At 42.2% G+C, this 20,188-nt stretch overlaps 1 protein-coding gene across 1 annotated transcript in view; it reads left to right on the top strand.

Moving 5' to 3' along the window:
* The first annotated feature begins 11,320 nt into the window (after positions 1-11,320).
* Positions 11,321-20,188, top strand: part of DCDC2 (doublecortin domain containing 2) — a 158,391-nt gene continuing 149,523 nt past the window's right edge. The window contains exons 1-2 of the mRNA XM_019944978.3: positions 11,321-12,021; positions 16,243-16,297. Coding sequence (XP_019800537.1) covers positions 11,729-12,021; positions 16,243-16,297 — 348 coding nt within the window. The 5' untranslated portion in view covers positions 11,321-11,728. The remainder of the gene's footprint in view (positions 12,022-16,242; positions 16,298-20,188) is intronic.

Here is a 20,188-nt window from a genome sequence, read left to right as displayed (position 1 = left end):
AACCGCCCCCCAGGTACTAAGGGATAACACTGTTTTACCTCAGTAATTATCAGTGACCTAAAGAAAATCCTTTAAAACACTAACTCAAAAATTGTTAGTCCAAAGTGGACATCTAAGGTTTTCACAGAAGTAACCTTTTAATGACGGTAGAGGCAGAGAACTAGCCATCGAAGCATACTTGTTGGTGTTAAAGGATAGTGATTTTCATTTTGGAATTAAAAAAAGGAAAGAAAAGAAAAACTCTCTTCTGAGGTTGTGTAGAATTAAGGTCTGTGGAGAAATGTAGCCCGTTAGTAGTGTGAAGATATGAAAGAAGCCCCTGGAATGTTGGAGACAGGCCCAAGCCACATTCATTGGGTGGTTCTATTGCTCCAAATCTGAATTACAAAAGGATTAGCACAGTCTACCAACAACAAAAAATCAATCTCAGATAGGCATTACTCTAATTTTCACTTTAATGAAGTCTGATAACAACCTGGAGAGGCAGCGAGCCCATCAGAGACCAGAGGACCTTGAATTCTCTGGGCTGTGGGGTCTGGGGGGAGGTATCAACTGACTACTAAGCTTTGGCTTTATTTCTTTTTCTTTTATTTCCTTATATTTAAAGATAAATATATTCATTTTATAAACATCACTCCTGACTTAACGTAAATAAGATAGTTATACCTACTTACTTAACGATTATGCATATAAATAGAGAACTGGGAGGTAGAAAAACAGAACTTAGTTTGGCATAGTGAAACCGTTCCAAAAGTATTGGCCAGTTTGTAGAGTCAAGTTGAAGAAGATGAGCTAACAATTTTATTAATTCAGCATTGAAGAAAGTCTTGTTGAGGGTGACACAAATAATTTTTTTTTGGCTAGGAAGGGACTTTTGTTTTTTTTTAACATCTTTATTGGAGTATAATTGCTTTACAATGTTGCATTAGTTTCTGCTTTATAACAAAGTGAATCAGCTATACGTATACATATATCCCCACATCTCCTCCCTCTTGCGTCTCCCTCCCACCCTCCCTATCCCACCCCGCCAGGGGGTCACAAAGCACCGAGCTGATCTCCCTGTGCTATGCGGCTGCTTCGCACTAGCTATCTATTTTATGTTTGGTAGTGTATATATCTCAATGCCACTCTCTCACTTTGTCCCAGCTTACCCTTCCCCCTCCCCGTGTCCTCAAGTCCATTCTCTATGTCTGCGTCTTTATTCCTGTCCTGCCCCTAGGTTCTTCAGAACCATATATATATATATATATATATATATATATATATATATATTTTTTTTTTTTTAGATTCCATATATGTGTGTTAGCATTTGGTATTTGTTTTTCTCTTTCTGACTTCCTTCACTCTGTATGACAGACTCTAGGTCCATCCACCTCACTACAAATAACTCAATTTTGTTTCCTTTTATGACTAGGTAATATTCCATTGTATATATGTGCCACACCCTCTTTATCCATTCATCTGTCGATGGACACTTCGGTTGCTTCCATGTCCTGGCTATTGTAAATAGTACTGCAATGAACATTGTGGTACATGACTCTTTTTGAATTATGGTTTGCTCAGGGTATATGCCCAGTAGTGGGATTGCTGGGTCGTATGGTAGTTCTATTTTTAGTTTTTTAAGGAACCTCCATACTGTTCTCCATAATGGCTGTATCAATTTACATTCCCACCAATAGTGCCAAAGGGTTCTCTTTTCTCCACACCCTCTCCAGCATTGATTGTTTGTAGATTTTTTGATGATGGCCATTCTGACTGATGTGAGGTGATACCTCATTGTGGTTTTGATTTGCATTTCTCTAATGATTAGTGATGTTAAGCATCCTTTCCTGTGTTTGCTGGCAATCTGTATATCTTCTTTGGAGAAATGTCTACTTAGGTCTTCTGCCCATTTTTGGATTGGGTTGTTTGTTTTTTTGATATTGAGCTGCATGGGCTGCTTGTAAATTTTGGAGATTAACCCTTTGTCAGTTGCTTCATTTGCAAATATTTTCTCCCATTCTGAGGGTTGTCTTTTGGTCTTTTTTATGGTTTCCTTTGCTGTGCAAAAGCTTTGAAGTTTCATTAGGTCCCATTTGTTCATTTTTGTTTTTATTTCCATTTCTGTAGGACGTGGGTCAAAAAGGATCTTGCTGTGATTTATGTCATAGAGTGTTCTGCCTTTGTTTTCCTCTAAGAGTTTTATAGTGTCTGGCCTTTAATCCATTTTGAGTTTATTTTTATGATGCAAATAATTTAATTGTAAGTGAAGGGAATGGAGAATTGCATGAAGTGTTGAAAGGATTTTGAGCTTAGGTTGCCTAGTTTTGTGAAAGTTTTTTTTTTTTCCCCTCCCTATAGTTGGACAGTTAAATCACCATGGAGGAGAAATTGCTTTGTTTAAATAGCTTTTCTGTTTAAAGAATCAAAGTGTCACAACAAACTCCTTGTAGGACAGAGTAAATTGTGTTGTAAGGGGAATTACTCAAAGAAAAGTATCAACATTACATCAGCTTCCAGCGGTCCTGCAGGCAAGCCAAGTCAGCCTAGCAGCTTCCTACACCTCCCAAGCTGAGGCAGAAACCCTTTAAAAAGCCAAGCTCTTTGCTCTAGTCCTCAGTTGTCGTAAATGATCAAGTCTCAAGGGGGTTCTGGTTTTCTGTAAAATAGTGTAATACTTTGTTCTTCGGTTTCCAGAAACTATAGTGTATAAGAACAAAACAAATCGATGATACAAATGATGTATATTGCCAACAGATGCACTGAAACAAATCAAAGAGTAAGTCAATTGGTAATGACTTGACTGAAAGAATTGAAAGTCGCTATAGTTCCAGTTCTGCTGCATCCTTTACTGGTACCTCATGCCACTGAGCTAGCATTTATAGGTTCTTTGAGACATTTCATGGTTAGTGTTTTTCATTCACCACCAGCTTTAAACTCAGCTTGGTTTCACTCTAAGACCTATGGGTCATTCCACTTTCCCAAAAAGGAAGTGAATGTGTATAACTAACAGATATAACTAGACATTCTTTAGAAAAAACAGTATGTAAAATAAGGAGAGTGGTGATTTGATAGAATTGGCATTACTCGAATTACAAATAATGGATGTTATGAGGTGAATTGTGGACCCCTCAAAACTTATTATGTTGAAGTCCTAAGCCCCATTCCCTCAGAATGTGCCTGTAATTAGAGATCTTTAAAGAGGTAATTATCATTAGGGTAAGTTCTAATACAATATGACAGGAATCCTTTTAAGAAGCTGAAATTAGGGCACAGAAGGTGGAGAAAGGGCAGAATATTTACTATACTCTATAAATGAGAAATAGTGCTTTGCCCAGAGTAGGTTCTGAGCTAGTATTTGGTAATGAATGAATGAATGAATGAATGTGTACATGCATTAGGTAGGCAGCTAAGGTCCAGGACTGGAGGTTAGAGAGTCAGAAGGGGTAGGGTCATAGGTTTGTATATAGTGACTTATTACGAAAGTGCATTTAAAGGAATTGGTAAGAAGCCAGGTAAGGGCGTGATTTCAGGCGGTATCCCACTGAGGGCCACTTCAACGTGATTCCACAGGGGAGCTCTGAAGTATACTTTATGCCTTAGAATTAACCCAACCTAAAGCAAGGGAGGGGGGCTTTCAGACTCTTGCACTAGTTAGTCACAGGGTAAGGAATCTCATTAATCATACCTCTTACAATGGGATCTACAGAAGTGGTATGTCTGTGAAGCAATCGTGAAGCAGATGTGATGCTGCATTTCAGAATCTCTGGATGAAACTCTCTAATACAGAGGTGTTTCTTATCTTTAAAAAACCCACACTGATATTTAAAATAGTTACTCTCTTGTCTTTTTCAACATCACTAGGTTCTATTAATTTTTTTGAGTATACCTCTCTCACTTTCAAGATCTCAAACCCCTATATTTTCTCAGGTCATATCAGGCCAGTGGGTAAAACAGGTCGAAATTATTAAGGCACAGCTTGGCAGGTTCTTGCTTCCTATGAAGCATACATGCGCATCCCATAACTGTCCCCCTGAAACTTCCTGCAGTTACTTCAAAGAGTTCCCAGGGAGTGAGCTCTTAAGTCTGCCCAGCTTCTGCATGTTCCTCATTTCCTGCTCTAGCTCCTTTTGGTGCTATTTCCTGCTAAGGCCTCTACTGCTTGTGAAGCCAGGTACTGCCACCTGTGTACCGTTGCCTCTGTGAGGTGATGCTGTCTCTTGCCAGGTCCCAGCGCCATGGATGCTACATTACAGTCCACAAGGTCCAGGGAGGCACCGCCAAGGTGACTCTGCTCCCTGCACCAGAAAGCCTCTCTTCTCCATCTCCCTTCCACATTCTATTTTACACACAGCATAAAAGAAGAGCTGTTTGTGCTCAATGCTTTATAGAATTTATAGTGAAATATGTATTTCAAATTTTGCTGATAGCCACATCCAATTCCCTGTAATGAGTACATGGAGATTGGAACCTGACAGGTGAGATGCTAAACTTCAGATTGCCCCTCTCCCACGATCTAACCTTTGTTACTGGGTTTACTTCTCTTACAGCTTTTTACTTCAGGATGAGTTTTGTTTTTTTTTTCCAGTGATGCCTTAGTTTTTCATAAAAACACATTCCTGGTGGGTCTAACAGTCTGGCAGACATGCTCAGACATACATGAATACTGTAGGGGACATATTGGAGACCTGAGCTAGGATAGCTTCCTTCCTTTACCCTTTTCCTCCCTCCCTCCCTCCCTTCCTCCCCTCCTTCTTCTCTCCGACTCCCTTTTCTCTCTTTTTACACACACACACAATATTCATTTGCTAGACTATATGCCAGGCACTGTTCTAAGTACTTTATATAGAGCAGTGACAGATCAGACAATGTCCCGCTCTCCTGGACATTCTACAGAGTGGCAAGCGCCACAAACAAGAAACAGGACAGGGTGTTGTGACCTACAGTGACTAGGGGACACTTACATAAGGTTATTAGGGAAGGCCTTTCTGATGAGGTAAACATTCAGCTGAGAGCTGAATGACAAGAAAGACTCAACTGTACTTAAAAACCTGGTACTTAAGCATTCCATTCAGAGAAAATGGCAGTACTTATGCCTTTATTTATAGTATATGTTATACTCTGCCTTAGAGAGCATCCCTTGCCCCTAAAGATGTACGAAGTGGGATTTTACACTGAACCCACCCCTGGTTGACTTGTTCCACTCGCTCAGGTATCATGTTAGGGTCTGTCTTGATGTTGGGGTCACCCACATGAGTGGCCCTGTCTCACAGGGCCCTCAGCTGGAGGGATCCTCTGTAGAGCCCTCTCGGGGTACAGCCATATTCCCAACTCACCACACACTCTAATGCGGCCTCTGGGCGTATGGTTTTCAGGGTTTCTAACCTCAGCCCACAGGGAGGGGAGCTTCAGGAAAGTCCCAGCCCAGGTGCAGGATCACAGTGAGGAGAAGGCAGTGGAAGCCCGCAGCCTCCTTATTCTCAGGGAATTCCAGATTCCACATAGTTAAGCCCTAGAAGATCAAGAGTAGGGATTTCTCCAACCACCGTGGGGCATTTCTGATAGAGCAGGAGTATAAAACCTGGATTCCTTGAGACGGCTAAGGGACTCAGGAGGCTCTCGCATGCCTAAGGGGGTCAGTTTCTCCCTTTCAGCTCCTCAGAGGGGAGGGACATTGGTCACCACAGGCTGGGCCTCCTCAGGCAGCCTCTCATTTCACCTGGCTTCCTCTCTGCTGGGGCTCCGCCATCCAGCCTCACTGTCCTTCACCACGGGCTCCCCCAGCAGACACGGGCCTCCCGTTGTCTCCTGAGCCAGGCCTGGGTCAGAGACGACTATTTGCCTTTTGGGTTCTTCCCAGGCTTATTCCTCCATATTGTCTTTGCTCATCATCCTTTCCTCATGAAGCCTCCTTTCATTTCTCCTCCATCTCTTCACTGTATCACATCCAATGAATTCTTCAAGGCCCACCTCAAGACTCACCTCCTCTGGGTGGCCCTACCCAATTGCTATTGTTCCCATGAATCTCTCCTTTGCTGAATGCCTACAAGCATCCCAATTCTTCCTCTCCCTCCCTCCCCACTTCCTCTCCCTTCCCTTACTTCCCTCCCTCTCCCCTCTCCCTTTCTTCCTTCTCCTCCTTCCTTCTAAATAAGAATTAGCTTATTTATCCCAACTCTTTTTTGGGAAAAAAGCCTAAATTTTGAATATATAACAAAATATTTATAAGGTATATGAGGGATAGAAAATATTAACAATAATACAAAGACATGTGTGCACCACACCCTCACCCCCACCAGTCCAAGAATGAGATATTACCATTTTCCTACAATAGATCGTAATGCTCCTGCCACATCCCATCCCCTGTATTCCCCCCACCCCACCCCCAATGCCAACAGGTAACCACTGTCCTGAATGTTGTGTCTATCACTCTCCCTTACTTTTCTTTATAGTTTTACCATTTGGGATCCTTCAACAGTGAATTCTTTAGTTCTGCATGCGTTTGAATTTTATACTAGGGAAAATGTACCATATTTATTCTTCTGTGCCTTGCTTTTCTGACTCAGCATTATGTTTGTGGGTAGTCTTCCGTGTTGGTACATGTTGGTGTATGCTGTTGAGTTCATTTTCACTGCTGTATATGGTGTTCTACTGTCTGTTATCTATTTATTTATCCATTCTATTCTTCCACATTTGGATTGTCTCTTTTCTTAATATGAGAAATACTTCTACAAACTTTCTTGTAGATGTCTCCTGATGCACCATGTGCAGGAGTTTTTCTAGGGTATTTACAAAGTAGAAGAAATGCTGGTTCTCAGTGGTTGTTCTAGGTTATAGTCTCACCAGTGGTGGATGAGAGTTCCTGTTGCTTTCCATCCTCGATGACTTTGGTTTGTCATATCTTAATTTTTGCCAATCTGGGGGCAAAATCTTGGAGGTTTTAATTAGAATTTCTCTGATTTCTAATGAAGCTAAACATCTTTTCATATGTTTATTGCTAATTTAGATTTCCTCCTTTGTTCAGAGGCTGTCTGAATCTTTTGCCCATTTATTTTTATTTTTTTATTTTTATTTTTTTGTGGTATGCGGGCCTCTCACTGTTGTGGCCTCTCCCGTTGCGCAGCACAGGCTCTGGAAGCGCAGGCTCAGCGGCCATGGCTCACGGGTCCAGCCGCTCCGCTGCATGTGGGATCTTCCTGGACTGGGGCACGAACCCGCGTCCCCTGCATCGGCAGGTGGACTCTCAACCGCTGCGCCACCAGGGAAGCCCTCTTTTGCCCATTTAAAAAGTTGAGTTAGGGTTTTTTTCTTTACCTTTTTGGATACTGAATAGTTCATATATTCTCAGTAAGTAGTCCTTTATTGGTTATATATTTTATAAATATCACCTCCTAGTTTGTGGCTTTTTTTTTTTCTGTTTTTGGTTTCTTTCTTTGAACATAAATTCTTAATTTTAATCCTTATTTATTTATTTATGTTTTATTTTTGGCTGCGCTGTACAGCATGCAGGATCTTAGTTCCCTGACCAGGGATTGAACCCATGCCCCCTGCAATGGAAGTACAGAGTCTCAACCACTGGACCACCAGGGAAGTCCCCTTAATCCATATTAAATCCCAAATCATAACCATCTGATTTTCTCCCTTAATCTATAACATGCGGAATTAAATTAATGGCTCTTTCTAATGTCAAATCAACTTTGCATTCCTGGCATAAATCCAATTTAGTTATAGTATATCTTCATGGTAATTGTTTCCTAGTATTTAGCTTAGAATTTTTGCATTTATGTAATTTTCATTTTATATTGTTCTTGCAAGATTTTGGTATAAAAGTTATGCTAGCTTCTGAAAGATTTGGCGTTAGACTGAAATTATAGTTCCTTAAATGTTTGGCAGAAGTCACCAGTGAAATCGCCAGTGAAGTCATTTGGGTCCTGTTAGTTGTTTTTGTTTTAATCAGATTTGGGAAGTTATTTATGTTTAAGATTATGTCCATTTCATTCTTTTTCAAGTTTATTGGCATAAAGTTGTTCATGGTATCAATCTTATTATCTTTTAAAGGTCTGTGGCATATACAGTACGTCCCACCTTTTCCTTTTTTGCCATTGTTCTTTATGCTATCATTCTTTTTTCTTTTTTTTTTTTTTCCGGTATGCAGGCCTCTCACTGTGTGGCCTCTCTCGCTGCAGAGCACAGGTTCCAGAGGCGTAGGCTCAGCGGCCATGGCTCACGGGCCCAGCCGCTCCGCAGCGTGTGGGATTTTCCCGGACCGGGGCACGAACCCGCGTCCCCTGCATCGGCAGGCGGACTCCCAACCACTGCTCCACCAGGGAAGCACTATGCTATCATTCTTTTAATTAATCTCACCAGAGTTGTGTTGATTTTATAAATCTTTTCAAAAAACCAACATTTGGCTTTGTTGATCATCTTTTCTTAATCCAGCTGTCTGTTGATGGACACTCGGGTTGCTTCTATAGCGTGGTTATTGTATACAATGCTGCTGTGAACATTGGGGGGCATGTATCTCTCGAATTAGTGTTTTTTTTAGTGTTTTGAGAAATCTCCATACTGTTTTCTCCAGTGGCTGCACCAATTTACTTTCCCACCAACAATGCACAAGGGTTCCCTTTTCTCCACATCCTCACCAACATTTGTTATTTGTGGTCTTTTTGATGATAACCATGATCAGTGTTTATCTAACTTTTCTGGCTTCTGAAATCCTTCTCCCTTTGCTGTGTTGGGATTCTGTATAACAGAGAAGAGCTCTAACACAAATTCAGCAAGCAAAAGGAGCAGAGAGAAAGACTGCAAATATATGACTATTTCTGTTGTTGTTTCTCCGCCATAGTTAAATATAGATAAGCCTGGTGCACAGGCTTCTCATTGTGGTGGCTTCTCTTGTGGAGCACGGGCTCTAGGTGCGAGGGTTTCAGTAATTGTGGCACACAGGCTCAGTAGTTGTGGCTCGCAGGCTCTAGAGTGCAGGCTCAGTAGTTGTGGCACATGGGCTTAGCTGCTCCACGGCATGTGGGATCCTCCTGGACTAGGGCTTGAACTGTGTCCCCTGCATTGGCAGGCGGATTCTTAACCACTGCGCCACCAGGGAAGCCCCGACTCAATTGTTACATTTCCAGGAATTTTAAACATTGTCATTGCATAAATATACAATTAAATTACATTAAAAATAAAGATAATAACTACTCAAAACTCATCACCACCCCCATTTTACTATTATCTCTGAGGTTATATATCTATTGTATCTGAATGGTGGAAATAACATACATGCTACTGCACATCTCATGCTTTCAGTGACGTCAGATTGGAGCTGGAAATTGGCCTTGTTTGCACGACTTAAACTACAAAAGTTGGCAAGTGCTGTGAATCAAGGCTTTCCCCACCCTGCAAACCAGTAAACATTTATCGCCATATCACTAAGAGGCAAATGGATAAATGAGTCTGGGCTCAGGAGACAAACCTGGACTGGAGACAGTGTTGGGGGAGGCATCAGAATACGGATGTGGGGCTGCTTCATGGGCTGATGACAAGGCTTCACACTCAGAAGATCCTCATGCTTAGTTTATCGTTCTGTGGCCACCATCTTGAAATTCATAATTTTTGAACAAGAGGCCACATGTTTTTATTTTGTTCTGGGCTGGTATGGGTATGGATGGTAGGGAGGTTTAGGTGGTCTGGGGGTGGCTTGATTTACTGCCTTTCATCCCTCAAAACAGGTTTCCTGTCTTATTCACCTACTTGGTAGCACATCCCCACAGATATTTTCCCCATCCATTCCCTCAACCTGTGTATTCTTCACAACCAGCTCACAAAATTTCCTTCTTCTATTTTCCCTCTGTATTGTTCTCTCCTCTTTAGTCTTCTTTTGAAAACTGTTAACTTTCAAGGCATTGATGTATTAAGTAACTTTAATAATAACATTTCTGCCCCAGATTGCAATGTCCCATACATTCGTCTCTCAGATTGGTATGACATGGTGGTTAAGGTGGTCCTGGAATCACAGAAAACTGGGTTTGAATTTTCCCACACGACCTGAGGTGAATTTCTTCTGTTTCTCTACGCCTCAGTTTCCTCATCTGAGGAGAGAGTATTTACCTCTGAAGGCTGTAAACATTAAATTAGATAATCTAATTAAATTAGATAACCTAAAGTGCTTAACACAATGCACATGGTAAGTGTTCAATTAATGGTAGTTATTAACTACCATTATGGTAGTTAACTACCATAATGGTAGTTTTTATTAACACTATTTTTATTCATAGATGAAGAATTAGGAACAGCCAGTAATGAAATTTGCACATGACACATAGTAGGGACGTCTTAGGAGGAACAAAGGGAACACTGGGAGAGATGAGCTGGAAGATTTCAACTTTTTAAAGAGAATTTTCCTGCTTCCATAATATGTGTCCCACAGTAGCTTGGACAAAGCACCTCTTCACTGAAGGTCTCAAAGCTCCTTTCCCCCATCTTACCATACATCGATCCAATCTATACAAACAGCGTGGATGTGGGCTCTTGGGCACCGAGAGCCACTTAGACTTCTTGAGGCAACCTTTTCTCGGCGTAAAGCTACGCATATGGTAGGCACTTCAAAATATTAGATTTTTCTATGCCGCTGTATCCCCCAACTTCCAACACAGCGCCTGGCACCCAGTAGGCGTCCATTTATAGAGTGACTGCATGATAATGACTCCCAGGCTTCCCCTCCTTCCTCCCAAAACACTCACTTATCGAGTTTCTGCCGGAGGCTGCGGGCAAAGCCCGAGGGATCCAGGAGCGCGCCAGGCCTAGTGCACTGATTCCGCTCCCTGCGCGTGGCTGCAGTTGCTATGGAAACGGCAAGAAATAACAACTCCGTTCCTCCCGCGCGCCCCGGGTGACGGAGGCCCGCAGAGGCAACGGCAGCTGGAGGAACAGCGGGAACGACGCGCGGCCGCAGCCGAGTTCACCGCGGCGCCCCTGCCCCACCCCCGCCCCGCCCGGCCCGGCCCGGCCCGGCCCAAGCCGCCCCTCCCCCAACTGGGCCTCGGGTGTCGGTAGGTACTCCGGCCGCGGGCGCCTCCCGGGATCCCACCCACTACCCCCCGCCTTGGGGCTTGATTGCCTGCCTCTGCCCTATGTGTTCAAAAGATGCCCATGGGAGCTTCGCCGCGGGGCGGTGCAGGTCATCTGGGGAGGGGGGAGGGGTCTGGGAAACTCTCTCAATGCACTTTAGGCATTTATTTCTCCGCAAAGAAAAATCTGGGCAATTCCAGCCGGAACCCTAATTACTTTGGGAACAAACAGAAGATTGAGAGGGGAGAGAGGCAGGCGAGGAAAGAAGTTTCATCACATTTATAATTCTATAATTCGTGTGTGTGTGTGTGTGTGTGTGTGTGTTCCCACCTCCCTCCCGGGCGCACGAAGTTTGCCTGTTTCAAGCCCCCCGCGCGGCTCCTGTGCAGAGGTGGTTACACCCCGATTCTGCCGGTAGCGAGTGAAACAGGTGTCGTGCGCGCACCGCGATTGCTGATTGGCTGTGCAGACTCTGGTGAAATACTTGAACGTGTCCTGCAGCGGCAGGGTCTTCGCGGGGTGAAAGCCCGGCATACGCACTTGCTTCGCCTTTACCCGTTAGCTTGTCTGTTGCCCGTTCGTTTCAGGACGCGACCCCGCGCCGCGTGTGCCGGGAGGCCGCTGGGGCAGCGGAGGTGCCTCCCCGCTGAGAAGCGAGCCGGAGCGGCGTCCAGTGGGGAAGATGAACGGCAGCAGCGCCAGGTCCAGCCACTTGTCTCAGCCGGTCGTGAAGAGCGTGCTGGTGTACCGCAACGGGGACCCCTTCTTCGCGGGGCGCCGTTTCGTCTTCCACGAAAAGAAGGTGTCCAGCTTCGACGCCTTCCTCAGGGAGGTGACGGGCGGCGTTCAGGCGCCCTTTGGGGCCGTCAGGAACATCTACACCCCGCGGACCGGGCACCGCATCCGGAAGCTAGACCAGATCCAGACCGGGGGCAACTACGTGGCTGGGGGCCAGGAAGCCTTCAAGAAACTCAAGTGAGTCCTTCTATCCCCACCGCCCGTCATTTCAGAGGGTTCTAAGGTGGAATGGAATAACCCCCGCCTCACCCCACACCTCGGTGCGCTCAGGGGCTGTGACTGTGCGGGTTGATGCCACTCAAGGCTCCCGCTGCGGCTGGGGTCAGAGGTTGAAAGTGTGATTGGAAAAGAAAGTTCACGTACGGAGCAGTAGGAACAGACTTTAAATGTGTGTGTAAGGAGTGGGAATCAAAAAAAAAAAAGTATTCCGTGACTAGCTATTTGGAAAGAGTAACACAAATGTCATGCTAGATATTTGGCATTTTCTGTTCTGCTTTTTCTCTTTCCACTTTTGCTTGGAACCTATCATTTTATTTCATTTTAATTTTTGTTGCTGTATAGTTGATTTACAATGTTGGAACCTATCATTTGAGTTTAAATGAAGACTTCTTAAAAATCACTTGGAAGTATTGTCACCCATGAAGAAAAGTGCTTTCAACCTTTCAATTCCAAGTAGAACTGACCACACCCCACTTTGTGACCCTCCTCCCACCTCCTGCACGTTTATGTTATTTCCTTAATGCTTGGAAAAGTTTACTGGCTTGCTGTATTTGTCTACATGTCTGTCACCAGGTACTTGATGGTTAAACCTTCAAGGACAGAGGTCGTTAGTGGTGCTTATCCCCAGTTCCTGGGGCAGGGCACTCACTTATTGTGGGTGTTCAGTGAATCAGCAAACTGTGCTTAGGTCTCTGAAGGGAACAAAGATAAGACAGGACTCCTTGTCTTTTGGAGTTCACAATCTAACAGGAGACAGACTACATGCACACCAGTAATTTTAATGCAAAGTACAAAAGAATGAGTGCAATTAGAAAGATAGTTAAAGTTATATGGGAGTTGAGAGAAATTATTCCTTGTGGGAGTGGGTACTGTAGGACAGGTAGAATTTAATATTCCATAGGGTTTTTTTTTATAGCTTTACGGAGATATATTTCACGTAACATAAACCACAGTGGTTTTTAGTAGATTCCTAGAATTTTGCCACCATCACCACAAACTAATATTAGAACATTTCCATCACTCCAAAAAGAAACCCTGTACCTTCCCAGTTTCCCCTTCTCCCCATGCTCTAGTAACCACTAATCAGTAGTGGTTAGTTTCTCTGTCTCTATGGATTTGTCTATTCTGGACATTTTATATACAGGCAGACCTCGGACATATTGCAAGTTCTGATCCAGACCACTGCAATAAAGTGAATATTGCAATAAAGCAAGTCACAGGAGTTTTTTGGTTTCCCAGTGTATATGAAAGTTATGTTTACACTATGCTGTAGTCTATTATGTGTGCAATAATAACATTATGTCTAAAAAAAAGTACATGCCTTATTTAAAAAATACTTTATTGCTAAAAAATGCTAATCATCATTTGAGCCCTTAGCAAGTCATAGTAGTAACATCAAAGATCACTGATCACAGATTACCATAACAAATATAATATAATGAACAAGTGTGAAATATTGCAAGAATTACCAAAATGTGACCCAGAGACATGAAGTGAGCAAATGCTGTTGGAAAAAATGGCGCTGATAGATTTGCTCCATGCAGGGTGGCCACAAACCTGATAAGCCTTTCAAGGCTTATCATGTTATAGTATATATCAGTACTTCATTCTTTTTATTGTTGAATAATATTCCATGATATGGCTATACCACATTGTGTTTATCTGTTAATCAGTTGATAGATATTTGGATTGCTTCACTTTTGGCTAATATGAATAATACTGCTATGAACATTTTCATTTCTCTTTGGGTATGTACAAGTTTTCATTATTTGGGTATGTATAAGTTTTCATTTCTCTTTGGGTATATACCTAGGAGTGGAATTGCTGGATTGTATGGTAAGTCTATATTCCATAGGTATTTCCCCCCCATAGTTTTAAATATAATATTTTAATTAAAATTCAGCTTGGGCCTCAGGATGGGAAAAAAAGCCTTTACCATAAAATCTATGCTTGTGACTTCTGATCGTGTAGAACTATTTTCCCAAGTATCACTGAAGTTATCTAATATCATCCTAGCTTGTGTAAGTTTGTTTAAATTGAGCTCTAGGAGTTCTGCTTTTTTGTTATGCCAGATGTTCTTTTTATGGGAGGTGAGGGATACATTTGGATTTAGTTTCCCTTCCCTGAAACCTCCTTTAGTATGCTTTGTCTAACTTCCTTAGAAAAGAGCCAAATGAAACTGTACTTCAAAATAACTTAGAACTTAAAAAGCTGAGAGTCAGGAGACTTGTGTTTGAGCTGTTTATTAGCTTTGCATCCTTGTGCAATTCACTTGACACCGCTAGTCAGTTTCCTAACGCAGAAAAGGAACATAACCATTCCTACCTCACAGTCTTGTTGTAGAAAGTAAACGGGATGGATGTGAATGTGTTTTGTAAACAACGAAGTGCTATAAATGCAAAGCATCTCTGTGTCCAGTTCCTTTCATTATATACTTCGTTAATTTTTTAAGTTAAATAGTTTTCATATGAAGCAATTTCATGGGAATGTAAATCTGCAATTCCAGACTCACTTTAATAATTCATGTTCTCTTTTGTTTATTTAGTGCTACCAACTCAAAAAATAAAAGCAGGTACAGTTCCAAACCAAATAGAAAGTGCACTTCAAATCACTCTTTATATATAAGAGATTTGCATGGTTATTTTTGCTTTTAACTCACACACAAAAACCCTGAGTTTGTTATAACAGTGTCCATGGTTAATTTTCCATGCTGCCAGATGAATATTTATTTGTGTTAAAGTGGTAGTATCTATGGTTATAATGATAGAAGGCAAGAAGATTTAAATGCTGAATATATTTGAAGCTTTGCAGTTTTAAGTTTACATAATAAATGAAGAAACTGGCAGAACAAAAGAAAGCCCAAAAGATATTGAGGGTAATTCATGCCATGTAGACCCTAATTGATGTTGGGGAAGATAACAATGGTGGAAAAATATTTTTCAAATGAAAATGATCAACTTTGTTCTTGCGTATCTTTTACTCATGTTTCTTCTAATATTTTTGAAACGGTGATTAAACTTCAGGTAGCTATTAAACCTTTATTTTATAGCAGAGAATTCTAGAGATTGATATTTTCCCCAGTTTTCCTTATGCATTTTGGGACATTGACTCTACTACATGTGGACCTGAAATCACTTTCCTGCACATGACAGTTAGAATGTTTTATTGTTATGTCAGAAATCAGTCCCTGAAGATTTCCGAAAGACCCATTTTATTGTTAGGCGGAGGGAGAATTTTCACTGTCTTGTATAATACTGTTTATGTAAGAGAAATACATGATAATTTGCAGAGGTATGGATTAAGTAAAGCGTTCTATCCAAAAAACAACAAAATAAAACAGCCAAAATTAATTCTAATATGAACTTTTTTGGCAACTCAGCAATTATGGTAGTTGAGGTAGAGAATGTATCTATCTTTCTATCTATGGTTATAAATTAAATCCTAGATTTATATTTAATATTAAAACATTTATTTAGCACCTTCTATGTATGAAGCACAGTGGAACGAGATCACAGTGATGGACAGATAGCTTGAAGTGGACAAAGGTATAAAGTTTTTAGGTTGTGCTTATGCTATAGCTAAAGAATGATCACTAGTTAACATATGTAGCAAATAGTAATGGAATAATAGGGGTCTCCAGAGGTTAACTAGTTTACCCATCTGTATTTTAGCCGAAGCAGTGCCTAAACCATCCATCCCACATGGCTGAGCATTCTGGATCATTAAAGTGCTCTCCCAGGAAAAAAGATTTCCCAGCTTTTTACAGTTGTTACTCTAATGCATGGGATCAGTACTACTTTCTTTGGCCTAAAGTCTGTGATTAATAGAACTAACTGTTAAGCAGCTTTATACACAAACCACTCTTTATATCAAAATTGCTATAAAAATAAGAAATACCATATATATAGTAAGTAGCTGACCATTGTGGGGAAAAATGTTCCCCAACGAAGTATGTATTTCTAAGACTTCAATTTCATTGAAGTTTAGCATGGACATGTGTCAGCCCTGAAAGCAGTTCCTGTTATTATAATGGCTTTTAATTAGTAGCTATTGATTTTTGCTTTAGGCTTAAGTATTTCCTATGGCTAGCTTTACATTTTAATAATTTTTAAAAAGGCAATTTACATAGCTGATTCAAAAGTAATAAAAGAAGCCCTTATGGTTTTTTTTCTCCCCCAGTTACTTGGACATAGGAGAAATCAAGAAAAGACCGATGGAAGTTGTGAATACAGAGGTAATGCAAATAATAGTAACAGTGCTGCTTTGTGTTTCTTATGTTATGTCTTAGAGATTTGGAAGACATTCTAATCGAGATAAATTGTCTAATGTATATAAACAGGACATTAGATGTTTTAAGGCAAAGATAACCCTTTCTGTGGATCATTATCAGAAACAGACCGAGTAGGTGTCCTCAGATGTGTAGGACTAGACACAACATGCTCTTATTCTCCCATTTTCTAGCTGCATGTTCTCTGGTTGAAACCCATAGGGATTTTCCCTGTCAAGTGAGAAGAGATTCTGAGCACCGTGATACCAACCTTTGCCAAAACTACATCCCCTGTCCTGACTTGCTTCTGACAGTCCAATGTCTGAAATGGCCGGGATCACTCTGACTGGCCCTGAGGCTTTCAAAGGAGCCTGTTAAGACTTCCTGTGATATCAGGAAAACACCGTATTAACTTGCATTAAAGTTCACTTGAGCGTGGTCACCAGAAGCTTGCATGAAGACTGGCAATGAGTCTTGTGACATAGATATTCATTCCACTGTGTTCCACATAGCGTCTGGATCCCTAGTGGAATCATCTCTAGTGGGTATTCTATAGGATGTATTCCTTAGTTTATGGATCAAAAAATAGATTAAAAACAAAATTAAGGCAACAGCCTTAAACATCCCAGTGAGACAGGGAAAATGATAGTTAAACCCAGATTGGGATTCTGTTCACCAGCCAGACTTGCCCTCCTCCCATTTGGACCCCACAGAGTCAAGTGCTCCCAGTGGGTGTGTCCTGCCAGAGAAGAAATGACGAACAGGAGAGGAGTTTTTCCTCATTTGTAGTGCAGAGCCCCAGGGAGACCCCTCAACTCTGGCCATTTCCTTCTATGCTGGGTTTATGCCCAACAGGAACAAATGAGTCTCTATAGAAAAAAAAAAAAACTACGTAAGAAAAAATTTTAATTGTGCAGTATTTTTAATAACGTGACGTTAAATTCATCATTCAAATAATTTGTGGGAAAACGTGGTAATCCCAGACATTATTTAAAATATTATTGTTTGTATTTTTGATTTTCAGTGTATGAAAAGTTCATAATTTATGAAAATGATAAGATTTATAGCTTAACGTAGACAAAAATATAAATTTTTCAGGTGGTGCTTATGTTACAGGTAAAGAATGACTGCTAGTTAGTATCTGTAACAAGTAGTAAGAAAAGACATTAGTGTATTAGTTCTGGATATAATATTGTTTGAAGGACACACAATCGCTTGAAGTAAGCTATCAATACCTTTCTTGAAGTTAGTGACTGAAGCCAAATTTCTGCAGTAGGATTTGAAATGTGTGAATTCCAAAAAAATGATGAGTGTATATTTACTCTGGATTCCAGTGTCTTTGATGAAGGCATTGGGTCTGGCAAATTGCAAGAGGTGTGCAAAAAATTTTTGGAATATACTTAAAAAAAAAAGATTGGGCTTCCCTGGTGGCGCAGTGGTTGAGAGTCTACCAGCCGATGCAGGGGACACGGGTTCGTGCCCCGGTCTGGGAGGATCCCACATGCCGCGAGCGGCTGGGCCTGTGAGCCATGGCCGCTGAGCCTGCGCGTCCGGAGCCTGTGCTCCGCAACGGGAGAGGCCACAACAGTGAGAGGCCCGCGTACTGCAAAAAAAAAAAAAGCTTATCCTTAACGAAAGAAGCATTCACAAGGACTCTAGTGAATTTAATCTGCTAATTGTTCTTCTGCTTTGGAGCGGTAACTATTGATTTCTCTTTACTTGGGGCCTGTGCACGGGCCACACAGACAAGGTTCTGATTTATGAATGCACGTCTTACATGTGACAAATTCACCCCTTATCTCCAACTAGAAGACAGCATCTCTCCCTCTTCCAGAACACTGTATCTCTCGCACTTTACTTCTTCCTGGTGATTCCTGCACCTTCTCATTTGCTCTAACTGCATGGATCCTGCTGTAGCCTTTCATTTCTTCTCAGTCCTTCCCCTCGCAGTCTTCCAAAGGGGGTCATTTTGGGGATGCAGAGCAGGTGGGAGGAGGTGGTGAGAAACTGTTCTGTTTGTCCGTGACCTTCAGCACTTTCCCTCACCCACCCAAGCCCCACTCTCCCACTTTTGTCCCCCTCAAACTTCCCTCCCAGTCTAGACAGCAGTGTATTTACTTCCCTCACTTGGCATTTCCAGTCTTTTCCTTTTCGGCCGCGCGGCGTGGCATGCAGAATCTTAGCTCCCCAACCAGGCATCAAACCCGTGCCCCTTGCGGTGGAAGTGAGGAGTCCTAACCACTGGACCAGGGAAGTCCCTTGCATTTCCAGTCTTGATCTTCAACACAGACACCCTCCTCCCCAAAGTCCACACCATGACCACACGCAAAGCCTGCTTTGAGCAAGGGGACCCCTGTTTTCATTGCCAGCAAGGGAGAGTTTTGGGTTCCGGGCATCCCAAATAGGAACTCTGAATGCATTTTCCCATAGAGATATCACTTTCTCTGTTGGTTCTGCAGTCTTATTGATGCTGTTTTAGGTGGAGCACAAGTCAGAAAGGCTTTTGTAGGCTGAGCTGAGAACCTCACTTTTGTGTGTGTAGTTCTCACTGGGCAGAAATACCTCTCTCTTTTTCACAAGTGATTAACCATCAGACTTTTAGAATTCCACAAGTTTATAAGTTAGAGGACAATCTATGTTCAAAATTTGAGAACAAACTTGACAGACACTGGCCTTTCACAATATTATAGATTCTATTTTCTTTTTTTTTTTTTTTTTTGTGGTACACGGGCCTCTCACTGCTGTGGCCTCTCCTGTTGTGGAGCACAGGCTTCGGACGCACAGGCTCAGCGGCCATGGCTCACGGGCCCAGCCGCTCCGCGGCATGTGGGATCCTCCCGGACCGGGGCACAAACCCATGTCCCCTGCATCGGCAGGCGGACTCTCAACCACTGCACCACCAGGGAAGCCCCAGATTCTATTTTCTTGATCTAAGGTGATTTCCTTTCAACATTTGTGTCTACTGAGAAAAGAGTGCACACCTGGTAAAATACTGTTGATGACTGCTATTCTTTGGAGGAAGATAACACATCTTTCTCCCAATCACAGGGAGGGATTCACAGAAATAATTTTGAAGTGGGAACATGAATACATAGAATTGGAGAGTTTAGAGTTGTTTCAGAGAAGAAGTTTCAATGCAGTAGTAGCACAAACAATGTCTATTCAAAGATGTTTCAGTATGAAGAGTTAGTAAAATTACCTGTTCATCAAAACTGGGGACATTTCCCTCAAATCTGACGTATTTCATATTAAGTTTTCAGTGTTGGGGTTACCTAATGAAAGCCACCACATTGAGGTAGATGATTCAATTTTTCTAATTGCTTGAAGCATATTAATTCTGATTATTCACAGTGCACGTTATAACAGAAGGACTTTTGCCGTTTGTTGGGGTTTTGTAGGACGTGTGGGGTTGGGTCCCACAGCTGTGGCTAGGTTTTCGCATGTGGTAGGAAACCCAGCCAGTGGGTGCTGCGGGTCAGCAGCATTCCTTTCGTCCTCCCGGAGCACCCCCTGCCCAAGTCCATGATACAGTTTGCTTGTTCTTTAGACAGTTAATAGTTTAGACGCAGTGGTATCCACTTGCTGACTGCAGGTCACGTAACGAGAATGCGCATGTCATCTTGACGTTCCAGGTTCTGCTGTGGTTTCTGTCATTGCCCTGCTGTGCCATGAAACTCACGTTTGAGGAGACACTGAAAGGACAGCTAGTCCTATTCCTCTTCTTCTTTGTAGCCATGTCAGCAGGACAGACAAAGGCAGAACTCTAATGCATCTGTTCCACTAACCTGAAAGAAGTACGTGGTCTTATGTGGCCAACACTTTTTGCAGAAGGAAGAAGGGGGAGGGGAAGCGGAGGAA

The sequence above is a fragment of the Tursiops truncatus genome, chromosome 10 (assembly GCF_011762595.2).
Source record: "Tursiops truncatus isolate mTurTru1 chromosome 10, mTurTru1.mat.Y, whole genome shotgun sequence".
In the NCBI taxonomy this organism is placed as follows: Eukaryota; Metazoa; Chordata; class Mammalia; order Artiodactyla; family Delphinidae; genus Tursiops; species Tursiops truncatus.
Note: the sequence above shows the minus strand (reverse complement) of the source record. Positions and strands in the feature narration are given on the sequence as shown.